Source organism: Mandrillus leucophaeus, unplaced genomic scaffold, assembly GCF_000951045.1.
Source record: "Mandrillus leucophaeus isolate KB7577 unplaced genomic scaffold, Mleu.le_1.0 Scaffold731, whole genome shotgun sequence".
Lineage (NCBI taxonomy): Eukaryota > Metazoa > Chordata > Mammalia > Primates > Cercopithecidae > Mandrillus > Mandrillus leucophaeus.
The window spans coordinates 1,063,885-1,087,358 of record NW_012107931.1 but is presented as its reverse complement, the minus strand read 5'-3'; the positions used below and the strand labels follow the sequence as shown (position 1 = coordinate 1,087,358).

Genomic DNA, 23,474 nt, shown 5'->3' with positions numbered 1-23,474 from the left:
CAGCAAAATTGTAGTCCCTATGGAGTGCACTGGCAGTGCATTCATACAATATCACACTGCCCCTCCTAGAGAAAACTCAAAATGGTGATCTCTCCATTTTCTATGTGACTAAGTAGTGGGTAGGGATGCGGGCCCCTCTGTAAACCTGACCTCCTGCTTATTTTAAGAGTTTCATCAGCATCTCAAGATGGGTCAATATTAGAAGGACAGATAGCCCCATTGACTGTATGCTTCAGAATATAATCAGTGCAACCCCTTATAGGCTAAGGCCGCTGCCATGTGTGTGCTGGTCTGAATGCAGCAAGCAGCACAGCACTGCAGCCCAGGTGGCTGGTGCATGCCTGGTTAACCAAGGCATCACTTATAGCACTCACAGTAGTCAGCCAGCGGCAGAGATCCAGCCACGTGGCTCCTTCTGGGCTGCAGAGATGAGAATCACAGACGACCAAGATGCAAAATCCCAAAGTCATTATTCCTCTAAGTGGAGCCCACATCTGGAATGCACCTTTTCCAGCAGAGAGTAGTTTATAGGTCATTTAATGTCATTTCAGTCACACAGATATCTAGTAAGAAAAAGTATCAACCATGATATATCTTTATCTATAGATCACTTAAGTACTTTTTGTTCAAAATTTAATGGTACTTGTATTCTGGACTTGACTTCACTGATGAAATTTTTATGATGTTGTTTATTGAAAAGCAGTAGTATCATCTGAAACCTTTTATTAGACACCCAGACTCCCATGGTGATTTGCTAGACATAGCATAATTCAAATAAAAATTTCATTATCTTTGAATACCACTTTTAGAAACTATAATAAAACACCTATCTGGCACTGGGTGGGTACCATAATACAGTGAGGCAAATCTTCTAGGTTAGAATATACTTCTAATACAGAATATGTAGAACAAAGATTATAACTTTTTATATTCATGGCATACTTCAAATACTGGAACTTTTGGCAATATGCAACACTAATAATAGTCTCAAAGCAACACCATTAAGACAAAGTCACTGCTATAATGTAACAGGTGTCTCACAGGGTCTGTAAGAAGAACCTTCAGAATATGGCTGTTTGATGTCTGACTTAAACTGTGCATTGCCCTTTGCTCTCTGACATACAGAGCAAAAATGATTACGTTTCGTTAAACATGTGACCTTGCTTTGGCACAGACTTGCCATCTTACCCAACTTCTTTCCTCGGATTTAGCAAGTTTCACTCCTTACACCCCAGTTTATCCATGCCTCTGCACTCAGCATTTCCTCTGATAGACCTCACTGTAGGAAAGAAGCATGAATAGCCCATACAGGGCTCCCAATCAAGATGCTATAGTGAGTTCACACTCTCTTGATCCCAAATATATTGTAATGATTGATAGAATATAAAAAGAGGAAATCCAAAGGATTTACCAGCTTTATTATAAAATAAGAACATCCTCATGCATGGAGGAATTCCTGAGTGGTGAGCAATGACGAATCCACAGGCCAGCTGGGCTCTGATCCAGAATCCAGTAGTGGCAGCCAGGAATAGGACAAGGTAAAGGAGATTAGAAGTTCCCTGGCTAACATGAGGGCCAGACCAGGCTCAGTGCTTTAAACCAAGGCCTGGGGTGAGAAGCCACACTTCCCCTCACTTTCAAGTAAAGGAAGTTAAACGTAGCAACTGCTCATCTTCTGCCTGGAACTATGCCTTTATAAGAGGCTAGAGATGTAGAGAGATGGAAAAACAAAACCACAAACTCACAAGTAAGAAGTGAACCAAACTATTTGCTCCTTTGTAACCAAATGTGTAATATTCTCCTTGCTCTCATAAGATGGGAAGTGAAACTAAGACCTGATTCTGGACTGAGGACGCAGGAGTCCAGATGATAGTAGCCACACAACCACTAGAGTAAGACAGAGGGTGAGAAGAAGGAAGAAATGGAGACAGAGAGAGGAGAGAGGCAGCAGAGAGAGGAAGGAGACAGAGGCAGATTATGAATCTCCCACCCAAAATGAGCCTACAGACCATACATTCTAAGGAACACGGGGAAAAAAATCCAATACCAAGAAAGGCAGGCAGCAAAATCTAGTATTGGAAAATGAATACACTCCAGATGGCTTTAAGGAACAACCTGACAAAGTCTTTAAAATAAATGTGCCTAGGATGTTTGAAAAGACAAAAGAATGAATAGCTTCCATTTAAAAAGAGCAGAAAATTGTAAGAGAGACATGAAACAAGGACATGAGGATATCTTTAAAATAATTAAGTAAAATGAAAAATATGGTTATTGAAGTAAAAGTTTAAGAAATGGATAAACTCTAAACTAAAGTTAAAGAGAACATTAATGAATTTAGAAAATAGTCAAGAGAAATTCACCAAGAATGCAATACAGAAAGAGATAGATAGATAGATAGATAGATAGATAGATAGATAGATAGATAGATAGATACATAGATACATAGATACATAGATACATAGATAGAGCGAGCAGTTAAGAGATATGGAAAAAATATTGTAAAGTTTCAATAGGCATCTAATAGGAGATCCAGAATAAAAGAGAATGGAAAAATGTTAGGGAAGAAATATTTGAAGCAATTAAAAGACAAAATATTCTAAAATTGGAGATATGATTCTTTATTTATTTTTTTTATTTTATTTCATTTTATTTTTGAGACGCAGTCTCACTCTGTTGCCCAGGCTAGAGGGCAGTGGCCTGATTTCAGCTCACTGCAAGCTCCACGTCCTGGGTTCATGCCATTCTCCTGCCTCAGCCTCCTGAGTAGCTGGGACTACAGGCACCCGCTACCATGCCCGGCTAAATTTTTTTTGTATTTTTAGTAGGAACAGGGTTTCACTGTGTTAGCCAGGATGATCTCAATCTCCTGACCTCGGATCCACCCGCCTGGATGATCTCAATCTCCTGACCTTGGATCCGCCCACCTCGACCTCCCAAAGTGCTGGGATTACAGGCGTGAGCCACCGTGCCCAGCCTGGAGAGGTGATTCTTCATACTAAAAGTATACTGGGAGTACCGAACAGAATAAACAAACTTAAATATTCACAGAAGTATTTTAGAGTGAAACTGAATATATCAAGGAAAAGGAAACAAAGCAGATGACCAATGAAAGAATCATAATTAGGCTCATAGCAGACTTCTTGCCAGCAACAATGGATATCAGATGACAGTACAGTAATATCTTCAAAGTGTTGAGATAAAAAAATTGTGAACCTGGAATTTTATACCCAACTAAACAATCACTGGACTGACCTTTTTCAGACGCAGAAAGAGTTTCCTACTTACTGACTTCATTAAAAGCATTACTAAAATATGAATTATGGGGGAAATTAAGGTACAAGGGCATAAAAAGCAATAGTGAACAGAGCTGTTGAGTAAAACATATTGGTAAATGAGTTGAATATTAAGTGTTAAAAGTTGTATGTTTAAAAAAGATTACAATTAGCCAACTTTAAAAAGAAGAGGTGAGTGGTGTTTAACGGATAAAGCTGCTAAAATTCATCTCAGATTTGCAGGAATATAAGAAAACCAAATTACTTCACACTTTATTAGAAAAAATTTAGTCAAGTTTGAATGTTAAAAAAAATTTAATGACTTTTCCGTTCACTCATCTTTCTCACCATCTATCTACAAATTAATTTTTAAAATTCTGTGCCCTTCCTCAGACTCTTTCAGTAATGAAAGTATCTTAAGCTCCTTTGTTATTTTTATTTTCTTAAGTTGTAAGAGTCATCCATGTGTTTGGAAAAAAAAAAAAAATCTTAGAATGTTAAAAAAAATGTAAGGGTAAAATGTAATCCTTAGATTCTAAAGCAGTAGAGGACAGGGAAGGGATATTATTAAAAACTCTATTAAACCAACAGAAGACATGAAAAGAAAAAAGATACAGGAAAAAAAGAATAGCAAATTTTAAAAAACACAATGTAAGATGCAGAAATAAATCTAAGTATTTTAATCTCACTAAAAGCAAATGATTAAATTAATTTATTAAAACTAGAGAGGTTCATTTGCTAAAAGTAGAGGCTGAAAATAATGAAATTGGGGAGAGTTACCAGTTAAAAACTAAATAAATTTAGTGTAGAAAAAATAATATGACACATTTTAATTTTTACTTTTTATTTATTTATATTCTGAGATGGCGTCTCACTCTGTCACCCAGGCTGGAGTGCAGTGGCATGATCTAGGCTCACTGCAACCTCCGCCTCCTGGGTTCAAGCAATTCTCCTCTCAGCCTCCCGAATAGCTGGGACTACAGGTGCCCACCACCACGCCCGGCTAATTTTTGTATTTTTAGTAGAGATGGGGTTTCACCATATTAGTCAGGCTGGTCTCGAACTCCTGACCTCAGGTAATCCACCTGCCTCAGCCTCCCAGAGTGCTGGGATTACAGGCGTGAGCCACTGCACCTGGCCATTTGACACATTTTAATATAAGGCAAAGGCATTAATTTTTTAAAAATCATAAAAATAAACAGAACTACCAAGAAGATATTCCATATAAGTATTAGCATAGTTACCTATTATAAAGGAAAATCAACCCAATTATTCATTGGCCACTTAAAGCCAGAGTGCTTACTGTGATGTCTTATGTACAGTAGATGCCTTAATTCATAATGTAATTAAAGAATCTTGGCATTCATTGGTTGGAGATTCCAGCTTGAATTGTTTAAACACAATAAGCAAACCATTTTAAACTACCCTAAATTAAGAACCTCTGAAATAAATTTACAGTAGGCCATATCATGGCATGATAGAACTGTGGCCTATGGAACTATGCCTTTATAGAAGGCCTTTAAACTGTATTGCAATAGTATGGTTGAAAACTTAAAGTTAGAATCCCAAGTGTGAAGTTTACCTTGTGTTTCATTTCTAATCACTGGCATTAAAGACAATAATAGCTCTCCCACCCCTTTTTCCTCAGTATTCAACTAACCACTGGATTCAGTCCTTATAATTTATGATTATGTAAAATTTATGCCCCAAAATTTTTGCCAAAATATTTTATGGTCATTTTGATGTCCAATTTGGTAAAAAATTTAGGGCACCTAGTGGTTTTATAGGTAATTCCCAGTGGGGCTAACCTCTGCTGAAAGGCATTCTTTGTGCTAAGGTTTCAGACATCATAGACAGAAGGAAAATGATTGTTAGCCAAAAACACTATAATGGTGAGCACTAGTGACTGATAATGTATTCCACTTTTACCTTTGAAAATGTTTGTACAAAACTAGGTTGGGCCCAGTGGTTTTGCACTAAAATCTGTAGACTTTTATTCGCCTAATAAAATGACCATATAACCTGGCAAAATTCTGTGTATTTGGCAGCTCTTCCTGCCCCAGAAACTGGAAGAGCATTGAATCTGCGAATGTGGCTTTTAGAAGGTTCAGAGAGGAATTAGGGAAGCCAGCCCAGCACCCCACCTGTGTGCCTTCCTGAAGGCCAGGCTGGTGTCCCCAGCGTTTAATAGACTCAAAGGGCCTCTATTCATTCCGAATAGATAATGACAACTAAAATAATCAAGGAATTGACACGCTCTGCAGGAAATGCCTGATAATGACACTGTAGACCGAATTACAGCAACTTACATTTCTTTCTGATAAATGATGCTATGTTTTTTAAAAAATATTTTTGGCACTTAGAAAATAGATCATAGTATTTAATGCTATTGAATATAGTATTTAATATAGTATTACATATAATATAGTATATTACAGTATTGAATATAGTATTTAATAGGACATAGTATTTAATGCTATCGTACATACAAAAAACCTACTCTTCCCCTTGTTAACGTGGATGTGGTAGCTCCCTCTTTTCTTTGAAGGTAAAGTGGGCAGAGGAATAGAATTGTCAACAGCTGGACTACAGAAGGGAGAGGAAGAGGAGAAAGGTTTTCTCACATTCTTGTTTTTTCCACAAGGTGCTCTTTAATCTTGGGAGCCAGCAGTCATGACCCAGTCCTTGAGATCAGACTTCCTGGCCCTGCTTATATAGTGAAGTGGGGAGCAGTGTAAGAGCCGGATGTCCACACTGAGGCAGGCAGAACACAGAGTGGCAGTGGGCATTCTATGACATGATGAAGGACCCATGGTGCCCCAGGAAAAGGCCCCAAATCCAGAAGTAGGTAACATAAAAGCTCATGCTAACAACCGGGCCTGGTGACTGGCTGGATATTCACCAGCAAGGCTATTCCGTTGGAGGAAGTACCTAGTGAAAGCAGATCAGACCACTGCCACTCTGTGTTCTGAACCAGGAGTACTGAGCAAGCTACTAAGACAGAGGCTCAGATACAGGCAGCAAAACATAGCTTCAGTTAAGAAATGGAGAACCAGGTGGGCCCAAAACTCAGAAACAAGGAAGAAGTACAATGGGCAGAACTAGGGCACAGGAATAGGGTCATGCTAGCTGATCACGTGCCTTTTGTGTGTGTGAGAGAGACAGGGTGTCACTCTGTTGCCCAGGCTGGAGTGCAGTGGTGCAATCACAGCTCACTGCAGCCTCGACCTCCAGGGTCAAGTGATCCTCCCATGTCAACCTCCTGAGTAGCTGGGACTACAGGCATGAACCACTATACCTCCAGCTGATTTTTTTTAAAACTTTTTTGTAGAGACAACTTTTTGTTGCCCAGGCTGGTGATCAGATGTCTTGAGCCTCAGCATGCTGGCCTAAAGCAATGATTCTCAGATCTAGAACCTTTATATCAAACGAAGCCTTACAGAGAACGAAACATGTAAACCCAGGCAAAGCAGAGCTCATCTGGCAGGAGGTCTTGGAGCCCTACCTATCCAGCACCTCCCCAACAGACCCTCTGTGTACGTTGACGTTTCCTTTTACTGGAGCTCCTTACATCCCTCTTTTCTGGGTCCAGGATTAGCCATGGGATTGGAGAGGGTTGAGCAGCCCTGGCTGTAGAGGAAAGAAGACTCCAGAAGCTGGAGAAGAATTCAGGATCTGACAGGAAGTTCAAGGTGACCTCTGGGAGCCTTCTGAGAAGACAAAGGGCACACAACCTGAGCAGTGTCTCTCTGCCTCTCACCAAATTGACAGTGGGCCCGAACTTTGCTCATTTAATGAGATAGAATTAGTAAAGCCTCCAGTGTACTTTTCATTCCTTCCACAAACTTTTACTGAATAAAACGATTGATACTCAATAACGGTTAGCTCCTTCCTTCTTCTCTTCCTCCCTCTCTCCACCACCATTAGACCTCATTTCTTTGGATTAAAGGACTGATTTCCACTAAAATGCAAGTATTTCTTGGAAGCACATTGAGCTTGATAACTTATTTATTTATTCTTCAGTGAGCATTAATTTATGAAATCATTTCCACCAGACACCTAGTTGAGAGCCATGTTTGATGGATGGGAATCAGAGACGCCACAGAGAGCCCCAGATGACTGAGGGATGAAAGGCCCTGAAGAGACTGGGGAAAGGCGGTAATGACAAGGGTCATGCTAACACAATCACCCCCAGGACAGCGTCAGATTGGAAGAGGGAGCAGTGCAGACCTGAGGGTGGCTGAAGAGGGTTGCCTCAAGGAGGGTTCCCACTGTGGCCAAAGAGATCCTTGTAACCAACTGAAAACAACTGGACAGGACTACCACCTGCAGTCCACTCACAGTGGGCATTTCTTACACTCAAACTATGCCATAATATGTTATAAATTGTAAGTTCCAGAATACATGTGCAGGACATGCACTTCTGTTACGTAGGTAAATGTGTGCCATGGTGGTTTGCTGCACCCATCAACCCATCACCTAGGTATTAAGCCCAACATGCATTAGCTATTTATCTTAATGCTCTCCCTTCCCAACCCCACTGACACTCCCCAGTATGTGTTGTTCCCCTGCCTATGTCCATGTGTTCTCATTGTTCAGCTCCCACTTATAAGTGAGAACATGGAGTATTTGGTTTTCTGTTCCTATGTTAGTTTGTTAGTTTGCTGTTAGGATAGTGGCTTCCAGCTTTATCCATGTCCCTGCAAAGGACATGATCTTGTTCCTTTTTTATGGCTGTATAGTGTTCCATGGCGTATGTATACCGTATTTTCTTTATCCAGTCTATCATTGATGGGCATTTGGGCTGATTCTATGTATTTGCTATTATGAATAATGCTGCAGTGAACATTTGTATGCATATATGTTTATAGTAGAATGATTTATCTTCCTTTGAGTATATACCCAGTAATGGGATTGCTGGGTCAAATGGTATTTCTGGTTCTAGATCTTTGAGGAATCGCCACACTGTCTTCCACAATGGTTGAACTAATTTACATTCCCAACAACAGTGTAAAAGTATTTCTATTTCTCCACAGCCTCACCAGCAACTGTTGTTTTTTGACTTTTTAATAATCGCCATTCTGACTGGTGTGAGATGGTATATCATTGTGGTTTTGATTTCTATGCCATAAATATTGAACTGGTTTTCCACTTTGCATTTTTCCCTTTCCATAACCACAGAGTCAACATCTTATCTGTCTTAGCAGGTTATGCTTATTTATTATCTTCTGTCTGTAGTTTACAGGTTTTTCTGAATGATTTTAAGAACTTCAAGTTCCAGTAGAGAGAATGAATGAATGACTTCTCTTAACTGGACTTCTATCACAAAATCATGGCTAACTTCATGCATTCCAAAAAGTGATCAAGATGTCATTCCAGGCAAACTTTTTTTTTTTTTTTTGCAATGGAGATTCACTGTGTTGCCCAGGCTGGAGTGCAGTGGTGTGGTCTTGGCTCACTGCAACCTCCGCCTACCAGGTTCAAGTGATTCTCCTGCCTCAGCTTCCTGAGTAGCTGGGATTACAGGTGTGTGCCACCACACCTGACCAATTTTTTTTGGTATTTTTAGTAGAGACGGGGTTTCACCATGTTGACCAGGCTGGTCTCGAACTCCTGGCCTGAGGAGATCTGCCCACCTCAGCCTCCCAAAGTGCTGGGATTACAGGCGTGAACCACCATGCCCGGCCTCCAGGCAAACATTTAAGACAAGGTTTTTTGTTTTTGGCTGTAAGAAAGAGATGCCAATCTGTCCCACCCCTAAGGAGCAGAGGAGCCTGAAAATCCAAGAGGCCAGTTGCTTCCTCCTGCTGTCTTACATTTTTGTATTTCATTTTTCTTTCTAAGGTGCAGTGAGAGCCCAGATCTATTTATCTTGTCTGTTTCTTCCCATGTTGCTCATACTCACAAATTTCTATTTAAATTTGCCTCCTGGCTTCTTTAAGAGATAAACAGTTGCTGCAGTAAGGTTAGGGTAAGGAAATTACCTTACTTAACAGCTGGTAGGTCACCAACTGGTGATTGCTGGTTATGGTGCCTTGCTGTGCAGTCCATGAACTAACTTATTTAGTGAGAGATTTTTCTGCCGATTTGCCATAGCCTTGAGGGAGAAAAATTGAAATCTCCCACAGAGGCAGGAATTATGTTGCAAAAAATAAGGCATTTTTAATATTTATAGACATTTTAACATGTTAAAATGTTGCATTAATGTTTGAGTCAAAAGATAAGATTCCATTTTGAAGTTATAGGGATTTGCAATCAGTATTTCTAAGGTCTTAGATTTTGCCATTAAGTTTTCCTTTGCATTGATTTTATTTCAGTTTCTCCATCTGTACATGATTCATGGTGTATGTGCTTGAGGTGGGTGGAACTTGCCCTTGATGAACAATTTTCAGTGTAAGAAGGCAAGTGGGCAGCACTTAGTTCTCTCCCAGTACCCCTTAAGATGATAATAAGGACATTTTAAGGGGTCAGATACACAACAGTGAGGAGAAAAACAAGGTTGAAACCCTTAAATCTGGGAGAAGGCATACAATGTTGGTAACTGATAAAGTTGGGCCGGGAAGCCACAGTCTAGAGTGCATTTGGAGGAGAAAATGCAGCTGAATAAGACTCCAGTCTTATTTGGAAATGCCCAGGATGATGGATAAAGCAAGAGACTGACAGCAGAAGGATGGACTGGAGATATCTATATGGAAGAGGAGCCCTTTATTTCATCCCTACCCTACCTAGGAAAGCCCAGCACCCAGCAGCTGTCTACTGGGTGAAAAACTGATTCATTCTCAAGGTATTAGAATGTCTCCAGAGAAAAGACCTCCCAACCTGGCCATTAAATAATCACCAGCAGGGTGGTGCAGCCCACTGTTTGATAAACTCTGCCAATGTCAGCACAGTTCTCCATCAGTTTTTCCTGACTCATCATTAAATACGAATGGACAAGAAAACATCCATAGCTATTTGAAGAAGGACTGCACCTTAAAAGACGGGAGCTAAAATAAGCAAATGGAAACAATAATCCTAAGGGAGACAAATTTCAGGAAAAAGAATAAAGCTGCAAGAGGGAGCTTTACTTAGTTTCCTCAGAGGCATTAGAGAAAATGTTACATCCATAGATAGAGCAGGATGTTATAAAAGGAAATCAACATGCATCAAGAAAGAATGTTTAGACATTAGAATATGATTGTCATGATCAAAAATTCAGAGGAAGGACATGGAAGATCAAAAAATCTCTTAGAAGAAAAGCAAAAAGACAGAGTAAGAAAAGATGAAAGAGTAACAATTATAAAAGATCATTCAAGCTTCAAAAACCAATTAGAAAACTAGAATTAAAGAATGCAGAAAACGAAGGAGAGAAAATTATTTAAACACATACACACACACAAAAAAACCAATATCTTAAGCCCCAGATTAAAAGGGCCTGCTAAGTGTTCAGCACAATGCTAGGTCTACCATAATGAGATTTCAGAAAATAGGATTAGAGAGAGAAATGTTAAAGAGAACACAATCTTCTCTGATGTTAAAACACACACACACACACACATCACCTGCAAGTTATTGAGAACATTATTAGCAACAAATTCCTTGTAAGCTGGAAACAGCAAAGCAAAAAGTTACTTGAGGAATTACTGCAGAAAAACAAGAGAGTAAAACAAGCAATAGTCAGACATAGAATCCAGTTAAATGGGATTCTTAACCTCTGAGGGACACAACTGAGAGGCAGAGCAGTATAGAACAAGAGATAGTTGCTTTCATTATAACCTTTTTTTTTTTGACATGTACATATTACTTTGACAAACATTTTTTTAATTTTTTTCAATAGCACATATACATCAAATAAGATTTTAAGACCAAAAAAGAAAAAGGGGAAAATCCTTAATTCTGCCATCTCAGACGCTTTTAAATTTTTTTTAAATTTACTTTATTCCCATCTAGCTTTAAAATACAGGTTTTTTAAAAAAAAAAATGGGGTTGTAGTCATATTATATATATAATTTTATCCTGACTTTCTCAGATAAGCATTTTTCCTATAGTTACATATTCTTTGTAAACATTTTAAATGACTGCAATTATTTACAATGACATGTACTACAATTCCCCTAATCTCTATGACTGAATTGGTTGTATTTTTGATCTTTTAGATAGAAGTGTGATAAATAGTTTGTTATAGAAATAGAAGCCACCAGTTTGTCTATTAGCCAGTTTGACTCCATCGGGAGGTGTTATTTTTATCTGGTTAGGCACCACGTGTTTTCCAGACTCTCTATGAAACCATCGTAGTTGTGGGCTCCATATCTCTGAAAAGCATCAAAACCCCTTGAACCTCAAAGACTGTGGTTTCTTGTTTTAGTGACACTGTGTTAACCAGAAGAAGTGCAGGGCTATTTCTTGGGGAGAGGCACTGCAGCTTCCACCGGATCCTACCCACAGGCATCTCAAATGCTTGTAAACTTTGCTGTAGTTCATTGAAAAGAGCCTACCAAAAACCTAATGAAAACTGAGCTGTATACTAGATTGGTCTTCATCTTATAACGGAACATTTCAGCATAAAACTGACTATTTTGGCCAGGTGCAGTGGCTCACACCTGTAGTCCCAGCACTTTGGGAGGCTGAGGCGGGCAGATCATGAGGTCAGGAGTTCAAGACCAGCCTGACCAACATGTTGAAAACCTGTCTCTACTAAAAATACAAAAATTAGCTGGGTGTGGTGGCACGTGCCTGTAATCCCAACTACTCAGGAGGCTGAGGCAGGAGAATCGCTTAACCTGGGAGGTGCAGGTTGCAGTGAGCCGAGATCGCGCCACTGCACTGCAGCCTGGGAGACAGAGCAAGACTCTGTCTCAACCAAAAAATAAAGATAAAAAATAAAAACTGTGACTATTTCTTTGTCTTTAGTTCAATGCAGTAGAAATTGGAAACTCACACTCTTGGAATCCAAATGAATGATTTCAAAAAAATGTTTGGTCTCTTGTGTCCATAAGTGTTTCAGTTTCAGAATTTAAGAGCTTCATTGGACTAGTGCCCCCAGTAAGTAAGGATATTCGCTAAAATAAATGTAGATATGCCGCCATAAAAATGAATGAGATCCTGTCATTTGCAACGACATGGAGGTCATGTCGGATGGAACTGGAGGTCATTATGTTAAATGAAATAAGTTAGGTACAGAAAGACAAATTTTGCATGTTCTCATTTATTTGTGGGAGCTAAAAATTAAGATAATTGAACTCATGGAGATAGACAGTAGAAGACTGGTTACCAGAGACTGGAAAGGGTAATGCGGTTGGTGGTGGGGGAGAAGTGGGGAGGGTTAAGGGGTACAAAAACATAGTTGGACAGAATTAGTAAGACCTAGTATTTGCTAGCACAACAGTGTGACTATAGTCAAAATAATTTAATTGTCTGTTTTAAAATAATTAAAAGTATATAATTGGATTGTTTGTAACACAAAGAATAAACGTTTGAGGAGATAGATACCCCCCCAAAGAATGTATGCTGACAATTCCAAAGACATTTCTATTTTTGGGGGAGGCCAAGGAGGGTGGATCCCCTGAGGTCAGGGGTTCGAGACCAGCCTGGCTAACATGGCAAAACGCTGTCTCTACTAAAAATACAAACATTAGCTGGGTGTGGGTGGCACATGCCTGTAGTTCCAGCTACTCAGGAGGCTGAGGCAGGAGAATTGCTTGAACCTGGGAGGCAGAGGTTACAGCAAGCTGAGATCGTGCCTCTGCACTCTGGCCTGGGTGACAGAGCGAGACTTCGTCTCAAAAAACAAACAAGCAAAAAGGCATTTCCATGTTTATTTTCCCAATAATTTTAAAGCCAATTTGTTTATTAAGGATTTACTTAACTCATATGAAAAAAAAATGAAATAATTAAAGTAAATGTAGCATGATGTCCCACTTACCCAGAAGTTCTTTATCTGCCATCCTGCCATCAGACACATAGCCATAAACTCAGAAGTGGTGTAAAGGACCACAAAGCCACTACGGTAGATGCCACAGATATTAAACATCCAACATTGCAAGCTGTACTTACAACAGGGAGAGCAACATGCTTCTCTGGCTGATGCTGGTGCTTCCTGGATGGCTGTATTGAGAAGAATTCTGAAGGACACTTCCCATCTCAACTACAGTGTGTCATCAGTGATTCACACTAGACATGAGCATGGAACGGGAGAATGATGGTCATCTGCCGTCTGCCACTTTCAAATCCATTAAGCCTCACTGAAAAGTCTTGTTTGACTCCTCTGGTTCTGGCTCAAAATTTTTTACAAGGTTGAAAAAGGCTTACAAGGAAGAGTGTGTGAGGCAATAAAAGTTAGCTTAGACTACATCCATTCCATTTAGCCCATTAAACTTGTACTCTGATTACCATGGGCCACATATGGGTCAAGGATTTGGGTACTACCTCAGTGGTGAATGACACTCAGCCATTTTTCTCCGTCCCACTTCTAACACAGCCAGCATAAGAAACCATCCTTTTCCATAATATCCATATTTTTAGCCTGTGAAGACTGGCTCCAAAATCAATTTTAAATCCACATTGGAAAAGAGCTTTTTATGTCATGGTATTACATTGTGTCATGTGCAGAGTAATATGAGCTATAAGAAGTCCAGAGTTCCACGGTGGTGTGTTTTGCATAATACCGTTTGTGTTTCCATCAAATTGTGTTGTTGTTTTAATTTAACATAGATAGCATATTACATGTTTCCATATTTTTCTTCCCCTCTGTTTCCACTGTGAGTTAGCCAGAGTCACTATTTAAAAAAAAACTATCAGAATCACCAAGAATGGTGTTTTTGAATATAAGATTAAGGAAAAAGGAATTGAAATGCTGAAGGTATAATAAAGATGGCATAATCTTAACAGGTGAGTGGCAGGTAAAATAACGGATATAAATGATTTCTAATCTTAGTAAAGTGTCTATGAGGCAAGTATTATTGTCCTCATTTTACAGATGAAGAAGTTGAGCTTTTGAAAAGAGAACGTTTGCCAAAGACTCCACAACTCAAAAGAGGTACAGCCAAGGTTTGAACTGAGGTTTGTCTGATACCAGCCTTTGTGGTTTTCTCTCTCTGCCGTTCATGAAATGTGAAAAGTTTAAATGATAAATGCAGAGTAAAAGCCTTGTATTAACTCATAAGTTTTGGAATCTGAGAAATTAGCACTTTTTCTAGATCTTGAGATTATAAAACTATTCTTAAAAGTTGGTTATTGTCAGGCGCAGTGCTCATGCCTGTAATCCCAGCACTTTGGGAGGTTAAGGCAGGTGGATCACCTGAGATCAGGAGTTCAAGTTTGTCTCTACTAAAAATACAAAAAATTAGCTGGGCATGGTGGCGGCTGCCTGTAATCCCAGGTACTCAGGAGGCTGAGGCAGAAAAATCCCTTGAACCCAGGAGGCAGAGGTTGCAGTGAGCCAAAATCGTGCCATTGCACTCCAACCTGGGCAACAAGAGTGAAAACTCTGTCTCAAACAAACAAACAAACAAACAAAAACGATTGGTACCAGGTACATCCATCTGCAGTTTCATCGACTGAGATTATGTAGCTCAAGAAACTGAGGCTCAGAGATGGCATGATTTAGCTGAGGACATCCAGCTAATTAATCATGGAGCTGAGACCAGCACCCAAATCTCCTTTTCAAGGAACTTTGCATATGGCCTCTTAAGGATTCTGCTATTGAAAGCAGCCAGAAATCCTGTTTTTGAAAGCCATGGGCCATATGAACAAAACTGATCCACGTTTCAAGCATGGAGCTGTGTAAAAACACCAGTAAGTCTTTTTTCAGTTCAGTGGCTTTCAGAGAAGGTGCTGTCTTATATAAGGATAAGTAAAATATGAATCGTCTCTAAGTTCACCTTTTGTGATAAAATTAACTCCACCTGGGATTTTCTTCCTTCCACCCTTTCTAAAATTAAAACTAGAAATCCAAGAAAGGAAGCAGTTGTCTGGTTCTTGAGCTACAGAGAAATAAATGAGCAGTTTTATGTCTCGGGCAGAAGCAGACGAGAGGCCTGTGGACCTGGCAGTGCAGAGTGAGGAGAAGGAGTCAGGGCTGTGAAAATTCGCTGACAGGGAGGGAGTAGGAGGTGTCCAGGCCTCCAGCTCAGTCTGATCTCTAGAGCGAGCCCTCATGTGGGTGAAGCAAGTGTTGATGCACAGAGGAGCCCCTGCAAGGTGGGTGGGAAGGTTATTTCAGGATGCCAGGAGCACTCGGGCCAGCTTGGAACTCCTTTCATGGGCACCATGAGGAAGTCTGTCCACTTCTAAAAGAATCCTGGCCACTGGCAGGGAATGTTGGGAGCAGATCTAGCCTGAGGACTAGAACTAGGTTAGAGTGCCGGGTCCCAGCTGATGGATGAGGTCCCAGACAGACCCCACTCCTGGAGACATTTGGGTTCCAGCCAACAGTGAAGAGAGTATGCGATGTGGCACCTGAGCCCTGTCCCAGGGACCCTATCTGCCAGATGTGGCTGGCAGTGAATGGCCAGCATGGAAGGAAGCCCATGGTCACATCTGTCCCCTTTTCCTGGACCCAAGTGAGCACTAGCCCAGCTGGACTGGAGTATGTTAACTCTCCCCGCCAGAACCCTGAGCCTGCTATTGAGACTAGGTGAGGAGGGAGGTGGCAAGGGAGAGGAAGAGCAAAGGCATGGAATGAATTACCTAATACATAGACAGCTCATGAAGAGTGACCATCCTCTCAGAGTCGCCAGAGGTTCTTTCAAATGCACATTCCTGGCCCTGCGTTTCGAATGCCCTGGGAGTCTGGCCAGGGAACTCACAGTGTGTATCAGGTGCCCTGATTTTTATCCCTGTTCCATTGTCAATAAGAGTCCTCCAAGGAGAGCAAGGACGTGCAGACTGGGGCAACTCTGGAGGCTGCACTCAGAGAGGAGAGGTGGAAGGAAGAGCTGCTGGCTGGGAAGCTACTGTCATCATCCTGTGGGGGTGAAGAGGGGCTGTGGGAGTGAGGGTGAGAGAGGCCTCAGGAAGGACTCCCTGGAACTGGAGGCAATGACTGGGGTTTGCTCTGAGACCAGCCAGCCCTTTGGACTCAGAAGATGAGGGTCACCCATCACGATCCATCTGGTGGAAACATTACAGGAGCAAGTGGATAAAAGATGATTTTGCTGTAAGATCAGAATGGAAGAAGACGAACCCAAAAAAAAATCTAGAGGGAGGAAAGCATATGGTTTTTAAAATAGTACAGTTTAGAATACATTGCAACACAAATGGATTAATTTTTGTACAGTGTTGGCAATGAAAAAGATTCTCATAGTTATCTGGAATGCTTACTCAGAGAGACGATCTCATTTCCCTAATAATGCAAAATCTTGAGTTGCGTGGGGTCTTACGTTAAGACCCAAAGGGCTAGGCTTGGCAGGGAAGGGCACTACAGGGGTGCCCATGGTGTGTGCCAAGACTCAGGAACCAGAGGAGCAAGTCACAGATCAAGTGCTGGCAAGCAAGCTGGCTTGGCCAAAGTCATCAGTGTGGTGACAATCTTAGAGAAAAGTTTGAAATCCATATTAAATATTTTTTTCTTTTTTTTTTTAAAAAACAATCTTACCCTAGAAGCACTACATGGAAGGAAAAAATAAAGTTGCATAATCATTTAGAAAATGTATGTGCTGAGAGAACTTTGGTATTAAAAGGTGATTATAAAACAATGCAGGATAGTAAATCTTGAACCAAAGATAAATCATGAACACCAGGGCAACCAAATGGTCCCAGAAGACTGAAAGGCATCCGTCAGAACAGCCCAGTGGAAGTGCAGCTCATTGGTCTCATTTCGTTTCCCAGGAGGCTCAAATGTTGCTCACTAAAGGTCTTGGTTCTGCTAAGAGTGGACTGAGTAGGAGGTGCCAGGAGCAGTTTCCTGCAAGTCCCTGGTCCTCAAGCTGCCAAACAGCAGCATCCCTACTTACTGTGGTTGTGGCCAAGCAGTTGGCAGCTCGATGCCTGGGGCTTCTCAGCTCATTTCTGCTTCCTCTGGATCTTCCGGTCCAGTCATCTTTATTTATATCCTCCTATAGCATCGCCATAGATGGGTTGTGATGAACGCCATTCATCAACCTAATGGGCTCAAATGGAACTCTTTGAAATCCCCCAGTATGTGCCTTGGTCTAAGAAAAGAATTGTTAGCTGCAGTTTTAAAACTAGGAATTTATGTCTTCCCATAAATTGACCTTGTGAGGTTATTTGTGGATTCCAATAGGGAAGTGGCCTTCTTAGGTCCCGGTGCCTCCTCCGCCTTCCCCTCACCAACCAGCTGATGCCCTCTGTCTACTCCTGCGAGCCTGGGGTTGCTGAGGACAAAACCCTGGCAGGCTCAGCAAATGGAAGAGGTGTCTGCTTCCTTTCTTGCTCTGGAGCTGTGTGTCTTGTCTCTCTCCTTCTGCCATTTATTCACTCACTCATTCAGTATCTATTGCACTCCTGCTTTGTCCAGGCAGGGTGCTGAGCACTGGAGATGCAGTGAACAGTCTGTGTTGAGGGACCTACACCTAAACAAATAAGCGCACAAGTACTAGCTCAAGGGCAGCTCTGGAGAAGCAGCAGGTGCCATGAGAGCCTCTGTAGGAGGCTCTGGCAGTCTCTGGTGCCCTGCTCCTCCTGTTACTGCAGGACTCTGGGGGCTGACTGCATATGTGACAGTTCTTTGGATGTCCCCCATCGCTTTACTCTGTCCTTCTTTGTGAAATCTCAACCTCAGCAGATGAACTCTGCTCTGGTCAGAATCACCCTAGGCTCTGCTTCTCACCCAGCTCCTGGCCCCCTCCCTGTTGCCACTGCTGCAGAGAGAGGCCACCAGGGTTACTGGGTCCCTCGGACTAAAGGCTCAGGCTCCAGGGGGAGGCCAACTACCAGAGGACACCCTCAAATGTGAGGAGGGCAGGGGGCTCAGAGCATCCTCAAGGCAATGCTCAGGCACCCGCCCACACAAGCTTTAGTTTGTTTTACAGTGTGTAAATCTCTGTATAGTTTTCTCACGATAAATGTAAGATGCATTCATTGTAATAAAAGCTAACACTTCAAAAAAGGAATAAAGGAAAAATTGATGGTATTCTCATCTTCCTTTATGCCAACCACCAGAAATAACTGCTTTCAATTGTGTGCTGTGTCTCCTTCCAGATCCTTTTGTGTTTATGTAAACATGTTGATTTTTATATTGTCCTACATGTTCGTATTATCCTGTAGTCTACTTTTATTCACTTGAAAATTTATCCAGGACTTTTCAGGATAGCACACACAGATCCTCCTCATTCTTTTCAGGTGTCTGGTATTTCAGTGTGTGAATGTACCATAATTTCTCTTAAAACCAATCCCCCATCCATGAACACGTAAGTTCTACCATATTTTGTTGTAATTAATAAATTCATAGCAGCTGTGAATATATGTATATGTATATATACACATACACATACATCTTTCAGTGTCAAACTCTTCTTAGAAAGGTATTTCAGGTCTAGTGTCTCGCATTTTAATGAGTTTTCATACACAATGAGATGCTCTTAATCACCTTCACCACGTGGCTGGACGGACTGATGCGCTTCCCCATTCGCTTCTCATATGTTCCTCTCTGGAACCTGCACCTCCACTTCTCATGGTAAACTCAAGTGCTTGAGTACTCTCAATTGTGTTTTTTGCAGATTCTGTTTATTTCCATTGAATTTGTTGTTGTAATTGTGTAATTTACTTAATTGGTATGTAAACTGAAGAAGTATGAGGGGATTATTGTTTTTAAGAAAAAGTGTAAATTATATTTCTCTCATTCCCAACTTGAACTAAAAAACTGTTACTAGCTAAACACCCACACCTACACACCTACACCTACACCGGTATATCAGATACAGTAGCTTCTACCGACTCATAAATTTCATCAACCGTGTTTGGGAATTGTGTCCACTCTTAATCTGCTTTGCCAATATTGTCTCTGGAAAAACATCCTACAGCTGTTTGGTTTATTTGTAGATTGAGTTATCTTTTCTCCTTAGAAATACCTGAGAACCAAGCATGCCTTATTTAGAATGTCTGATGTAATCTACCTTGATAAAAGTTGGTTTTGAGCCCTTCTCCTTATCCCCACCAAGCCATTTCAAGCTCTTGTAATGCCCTCAGAAAGACCATGTCCAACTTCATATAAGAGAAATGGAAAACCTGGAAATCACAACTGTTGCCTTTGAAAGTGAGAAGGTGTTTGCATATAAACGACCTGCTACTTTTTAAGTTAATATAATGTTAGAAGTGATTTTACAGCCCCTCGAAAATTTACAATCCCTTAAGAGACTGTTGTAGGTACTTAATTGTTGGATGCATGGATACACAGAGAAACACTAAATTCATGCAACAAACATTTATTAATTGCCAACTGTATACCTACTAATTGGCTAGCAACTGCTGGGGCCACCATAAAGCACAGTGGGTACAAATGCTCTCCCAAGGCCTGTGACCAAGCTTATAAGACTTGGAGCCACCAGGAAATGCAGAGATGCAGTTTACTCAACAAAGCGTGCACTCTCTAAAATGGCCCAGCCCTGTGTGTGCCTGGCCAGTGGAGCAGGATGCTGGGAGGCAAAAAAGAAGTTTTCTTCTGAAATCTATGAATTCTCTTCATCTTCTCAAGGTGTGCCCGTGTAATTCAATCACGAATTTTACTTAAACTGTGCGGCATTTGATAGAGCCTTGCAGAGACTACAAGACATCTGACTGCTGTGTTTTCTCTTCTAGGATATCAATGAGTGTATTCTTGAAAACTATCCCGAGTGTTCCAACCCCAGATTATTTTACATCATTCCGTACTTTTGTGGACAGCATCCCAGATGCAGGTAAGGGCTACAGCAGGCTCGTGGCATGCACGTGTGCACAAGGGAAAGAACCCCACCAGCCTGGCACTTGGTGGGAATCTTTGGTATCCCTAGTCTCTCAACCTTCTGGAATTCAGTTCCTGTTTACTGTTAATCTTTCAAAATAATGTGTGAGACTCCAAATGTCCTATAAATAATGAAATTTAAAAATCAGCGTCTGCAGAGGCCTCAGAAGACCACCATATAAAGCTTTGTAACTGGAACCAAACCCTTGTTTATACGTAAAACATACTTGTCACTACTCAACCCATGTTGTTTGTCTTTCTCTTTGGATAAAATGACAAAATGTCACATAAAATGTGATCGTGAAGACCAGGAACAAACACCCAGCCTGCTCCTCTACAGTGACTGACTTAACCAACAACTGCCCTCGTGGCATGTGTCATTGGGTCTGAGACATTGGAAGCCCACACCCACAATCCCATGGTGGATACACTTAGAAGGCAGAGGAGAAAGTGTTTTATAGTGATCACCTGTCAACTTTACTTGAAGGCAAGACCTTCTTTAGAAAGTGACTTACTCAGATAGTCAGGACCCCCAGGGTGTGATCTGCCCAGGTCCTGCATCAGCACCCTTGCATACTTGTTAAGAACCCCCACCAATCATAGTCTCATGTGTAGCTGCCTCCCCAGATGCTTCTGGTGTAGCTGTAGTTGAAATCTACTGTGCTAGACAAATGTGGTAGCCTGGAGAAGAAATGGCAGCAACAATGAAGCATTATCTTTGCTTGGTAGAAAATCAATGTGCTACCAGAAGTGACATTATTCCCCAAAGGAAACATTAACTAGATGGTCCTTGTGTTTCTGAAAAGGCCAGATAAGAACTGCCACTTCTACATTGGCAACGCATTCGTTGTACTTTTTTGCTTATGCTATGATTTCTGCTTTGTTATTAGGCATATTGTTGTTATTCCTGTCTTGTTTCATTTGCCATAACAAAAGAGTTTGCTTATGGTCCAAATTACAGAACCAGGAGTGTTAGTTTTTGACTTCACCATAAGCCCCCTGAGTCCAGGTGGCCTCTCCCCTGCCCCGACCCTTGCCTCAATAACAAATACCTCCTGATTAACATTTAGTACTTCAGGTATTGGGAAGATCTGGGGCTGGATGACTCACTTGCTCATCACAGTGAATATCTTTATAACAGGCAACATGATTTGAACTCCCTAAAGTATTTTTTAAATCGTGTAGTATTTTTCAGATTTTTCAATTTTCTAATCTTGGAGAGGTGACTCATAACACCATACCTTGACACACACACAATGATTTTTATAACTCTTTTATCATATCACCTTGCACAGTCTTTACAACAATGCTTTGAACTAGGTAAGGGTTATTATTATCATTTTTCAAAAGAGAACCCTGGCTTGCCCAATTCCCCCAAATGATAAATGACAGCCAGGCCTGGAACCCCACTCCTGGGCTTTTCTCACTTGCCTGTCAGTTCAGAGAGCTGGTCTACAAATCAGATTAGGCTGTTTTCCTTCTGCAATCTAAACAAACAAAATAAAACAAAACAAAAATCCAAAGATTTATCTTTAACTCTTCCAAAGAATAAGATGATTAACAGACATGACCTGACACCTCTTTTGAATTCTACATAAATACTATGTCAGTCAGTTTTGTATTTCAAAACTTCTAAATTCATTTAATTGGTTCACTTTGGTCCTCCTATAAAAGCCGTTGTACTCACCCCTTGATTAGTAGTTGTTAGGATCTGACTGCCTGTGCCTGCTTTCATTAGTCCACAATACTTAAGCAGGGCCTCTGAATTCAAGGCCCTGGGCTTGGCGTGAAGCACGGATGAAAGTGACAGAGAAGGAACGATGAGCAGGGCAGGACACCAGCTGGAAGGACTGAGAATGCTCTGGATGGGGCTACATCTGGGCTGGTCCTTGAGGGAAACAGGAGTTAGACTTATGCAAGTGAAAGTGGGAGGTAGAGGGAGTAAACTTTCAGCATCTTGTTGCTGAATTTCAAATATGAATCTCTGATTTTCAATAAATTTTTATATCCATAAAGGGAGCCTGGTGAATGGGCCCTTGAGAGAGCAAAGCTGAACGTGAATGAAAACTTCCTGCTCGTGGGGATTCTTGAAGAGTTGGAAGATGTGCTGCTGTTACTGGAAAGATTTTTACCTCATTACTTCAAGGGCGTGCTCAGTATCTACAAAGACCCAGGTAACTTCATTTGTAAGCAACCTCTTCTCCATGACAGGTCTGTGTCCAGGGATACTCACCTTGAAAAGGCCTCAAGAAATAAAGGAGTGAAACGATCTCTTCTGATGACAAAGGGCAGTTAGTTCCCAGGGCTTGCAAAGGAAAGTTAGAACCAGGAGATGCAGATGCCAAAATCTTGAGCTTCATGTTCAGACATAAAATCACCATGTTCCAAAGGCTTAATTGCTCCATTTCTCCCTGTGGAAACTGAAATTGGCAACATTCTCTATCAGCCTTGTCTTGAGCATGTTGCTGGAAACGGAAATTGGCAGCATTTTCTATCAGCCTTGTCTTGAGCATGTTGTTGGGGTGTGTACAAATGAATCCGTGTGTGCACACCTGGACTCCATTGATGGAAACATGCATGAGTACGAAAGAGCCATCCTTGTGATGAATTCTCTCTGGCCAACTTCCATTTGATAAAAGCACTCCAGTGTATCAAATCCTGACAGTGGGATATAGAGCAGCAAATTGAAAATACAGTTATGATTTTATCCTAACAAACCGAGTGGTCCCCAAATAGCAGCAAGAAATAGAATGTGGCAAAGGCTGTGACAACAAGCCTTGAATACACATTCAGTGATCTGTTAATTGTTCTGTTTTGTTTTCCTGAGATGGAAGAAGACATTCTGCCCTGTAGAGATAAGCAGCAGATAGGCCCAGTGGGGTGTCTCATGCCTGTAATCCCAGCACTTTGGGAGGCCGAGATAGGTGATCACCTGACGTCAGGAATTCGAGACCAGCCTGGCCAACATGGAGAAACCCTGTCTCTACTAAAAATATAACAATTAGCCAGGTGTGGTGGCGGGTGCCTGTAATTCCAGCTACTCAGGAGGCTGAGGCAGGAGAATCACTTGAACCTGGGAGGTGGAGTTTGCAGTGAGCCAAGATCGTGCCATTGAGCTCCAGCCTGGGCGACAAGAGCTAAACTTTGTCAAAAAAAAAGAAAGAAAGAAAGAGAGAGAGAGAGAGGGAGGGAGGGAGGGAGGGAGGGAGGAAGGAAAGAAGGAAGGAAGGAAAGAAGGAAAGAAGGAGAGAGAAGGAAAGAAAGAGAGAAAGAAAAGAAAGAAAGAGAGAGAAAGAGAAAGAGAGAGAAAGAAAGGGAGGGAGGGA

At 41.2% G+C, this 23,474-nt stretch overlaps 1 protein-coding gene across 1 annotated transcript in view; it reads left to right on the top strand.

Moving 5' to 3' along the window:
• UST (uronyl-2-sulfotransferase) overlaps nt 1-23,474 on the top strand; it is a 203,694-nt gene that overhangs the window by 119,923 nt on the left and 60,297 nt on the right. The window contains exons 7-8 of the mRNA XM_011965667.1: nt 20,007-20,104; nt 22,165-22,322. Coding sequence (XP_011821057.1) covers nt 20,007-20,104; nt 22,165-22,322 — 256 coding nt within the window. The remainder of the gene's footprint in view (nt 1-20,006; nt 20,105-22,164; nt 22,323-23,474) is intronic.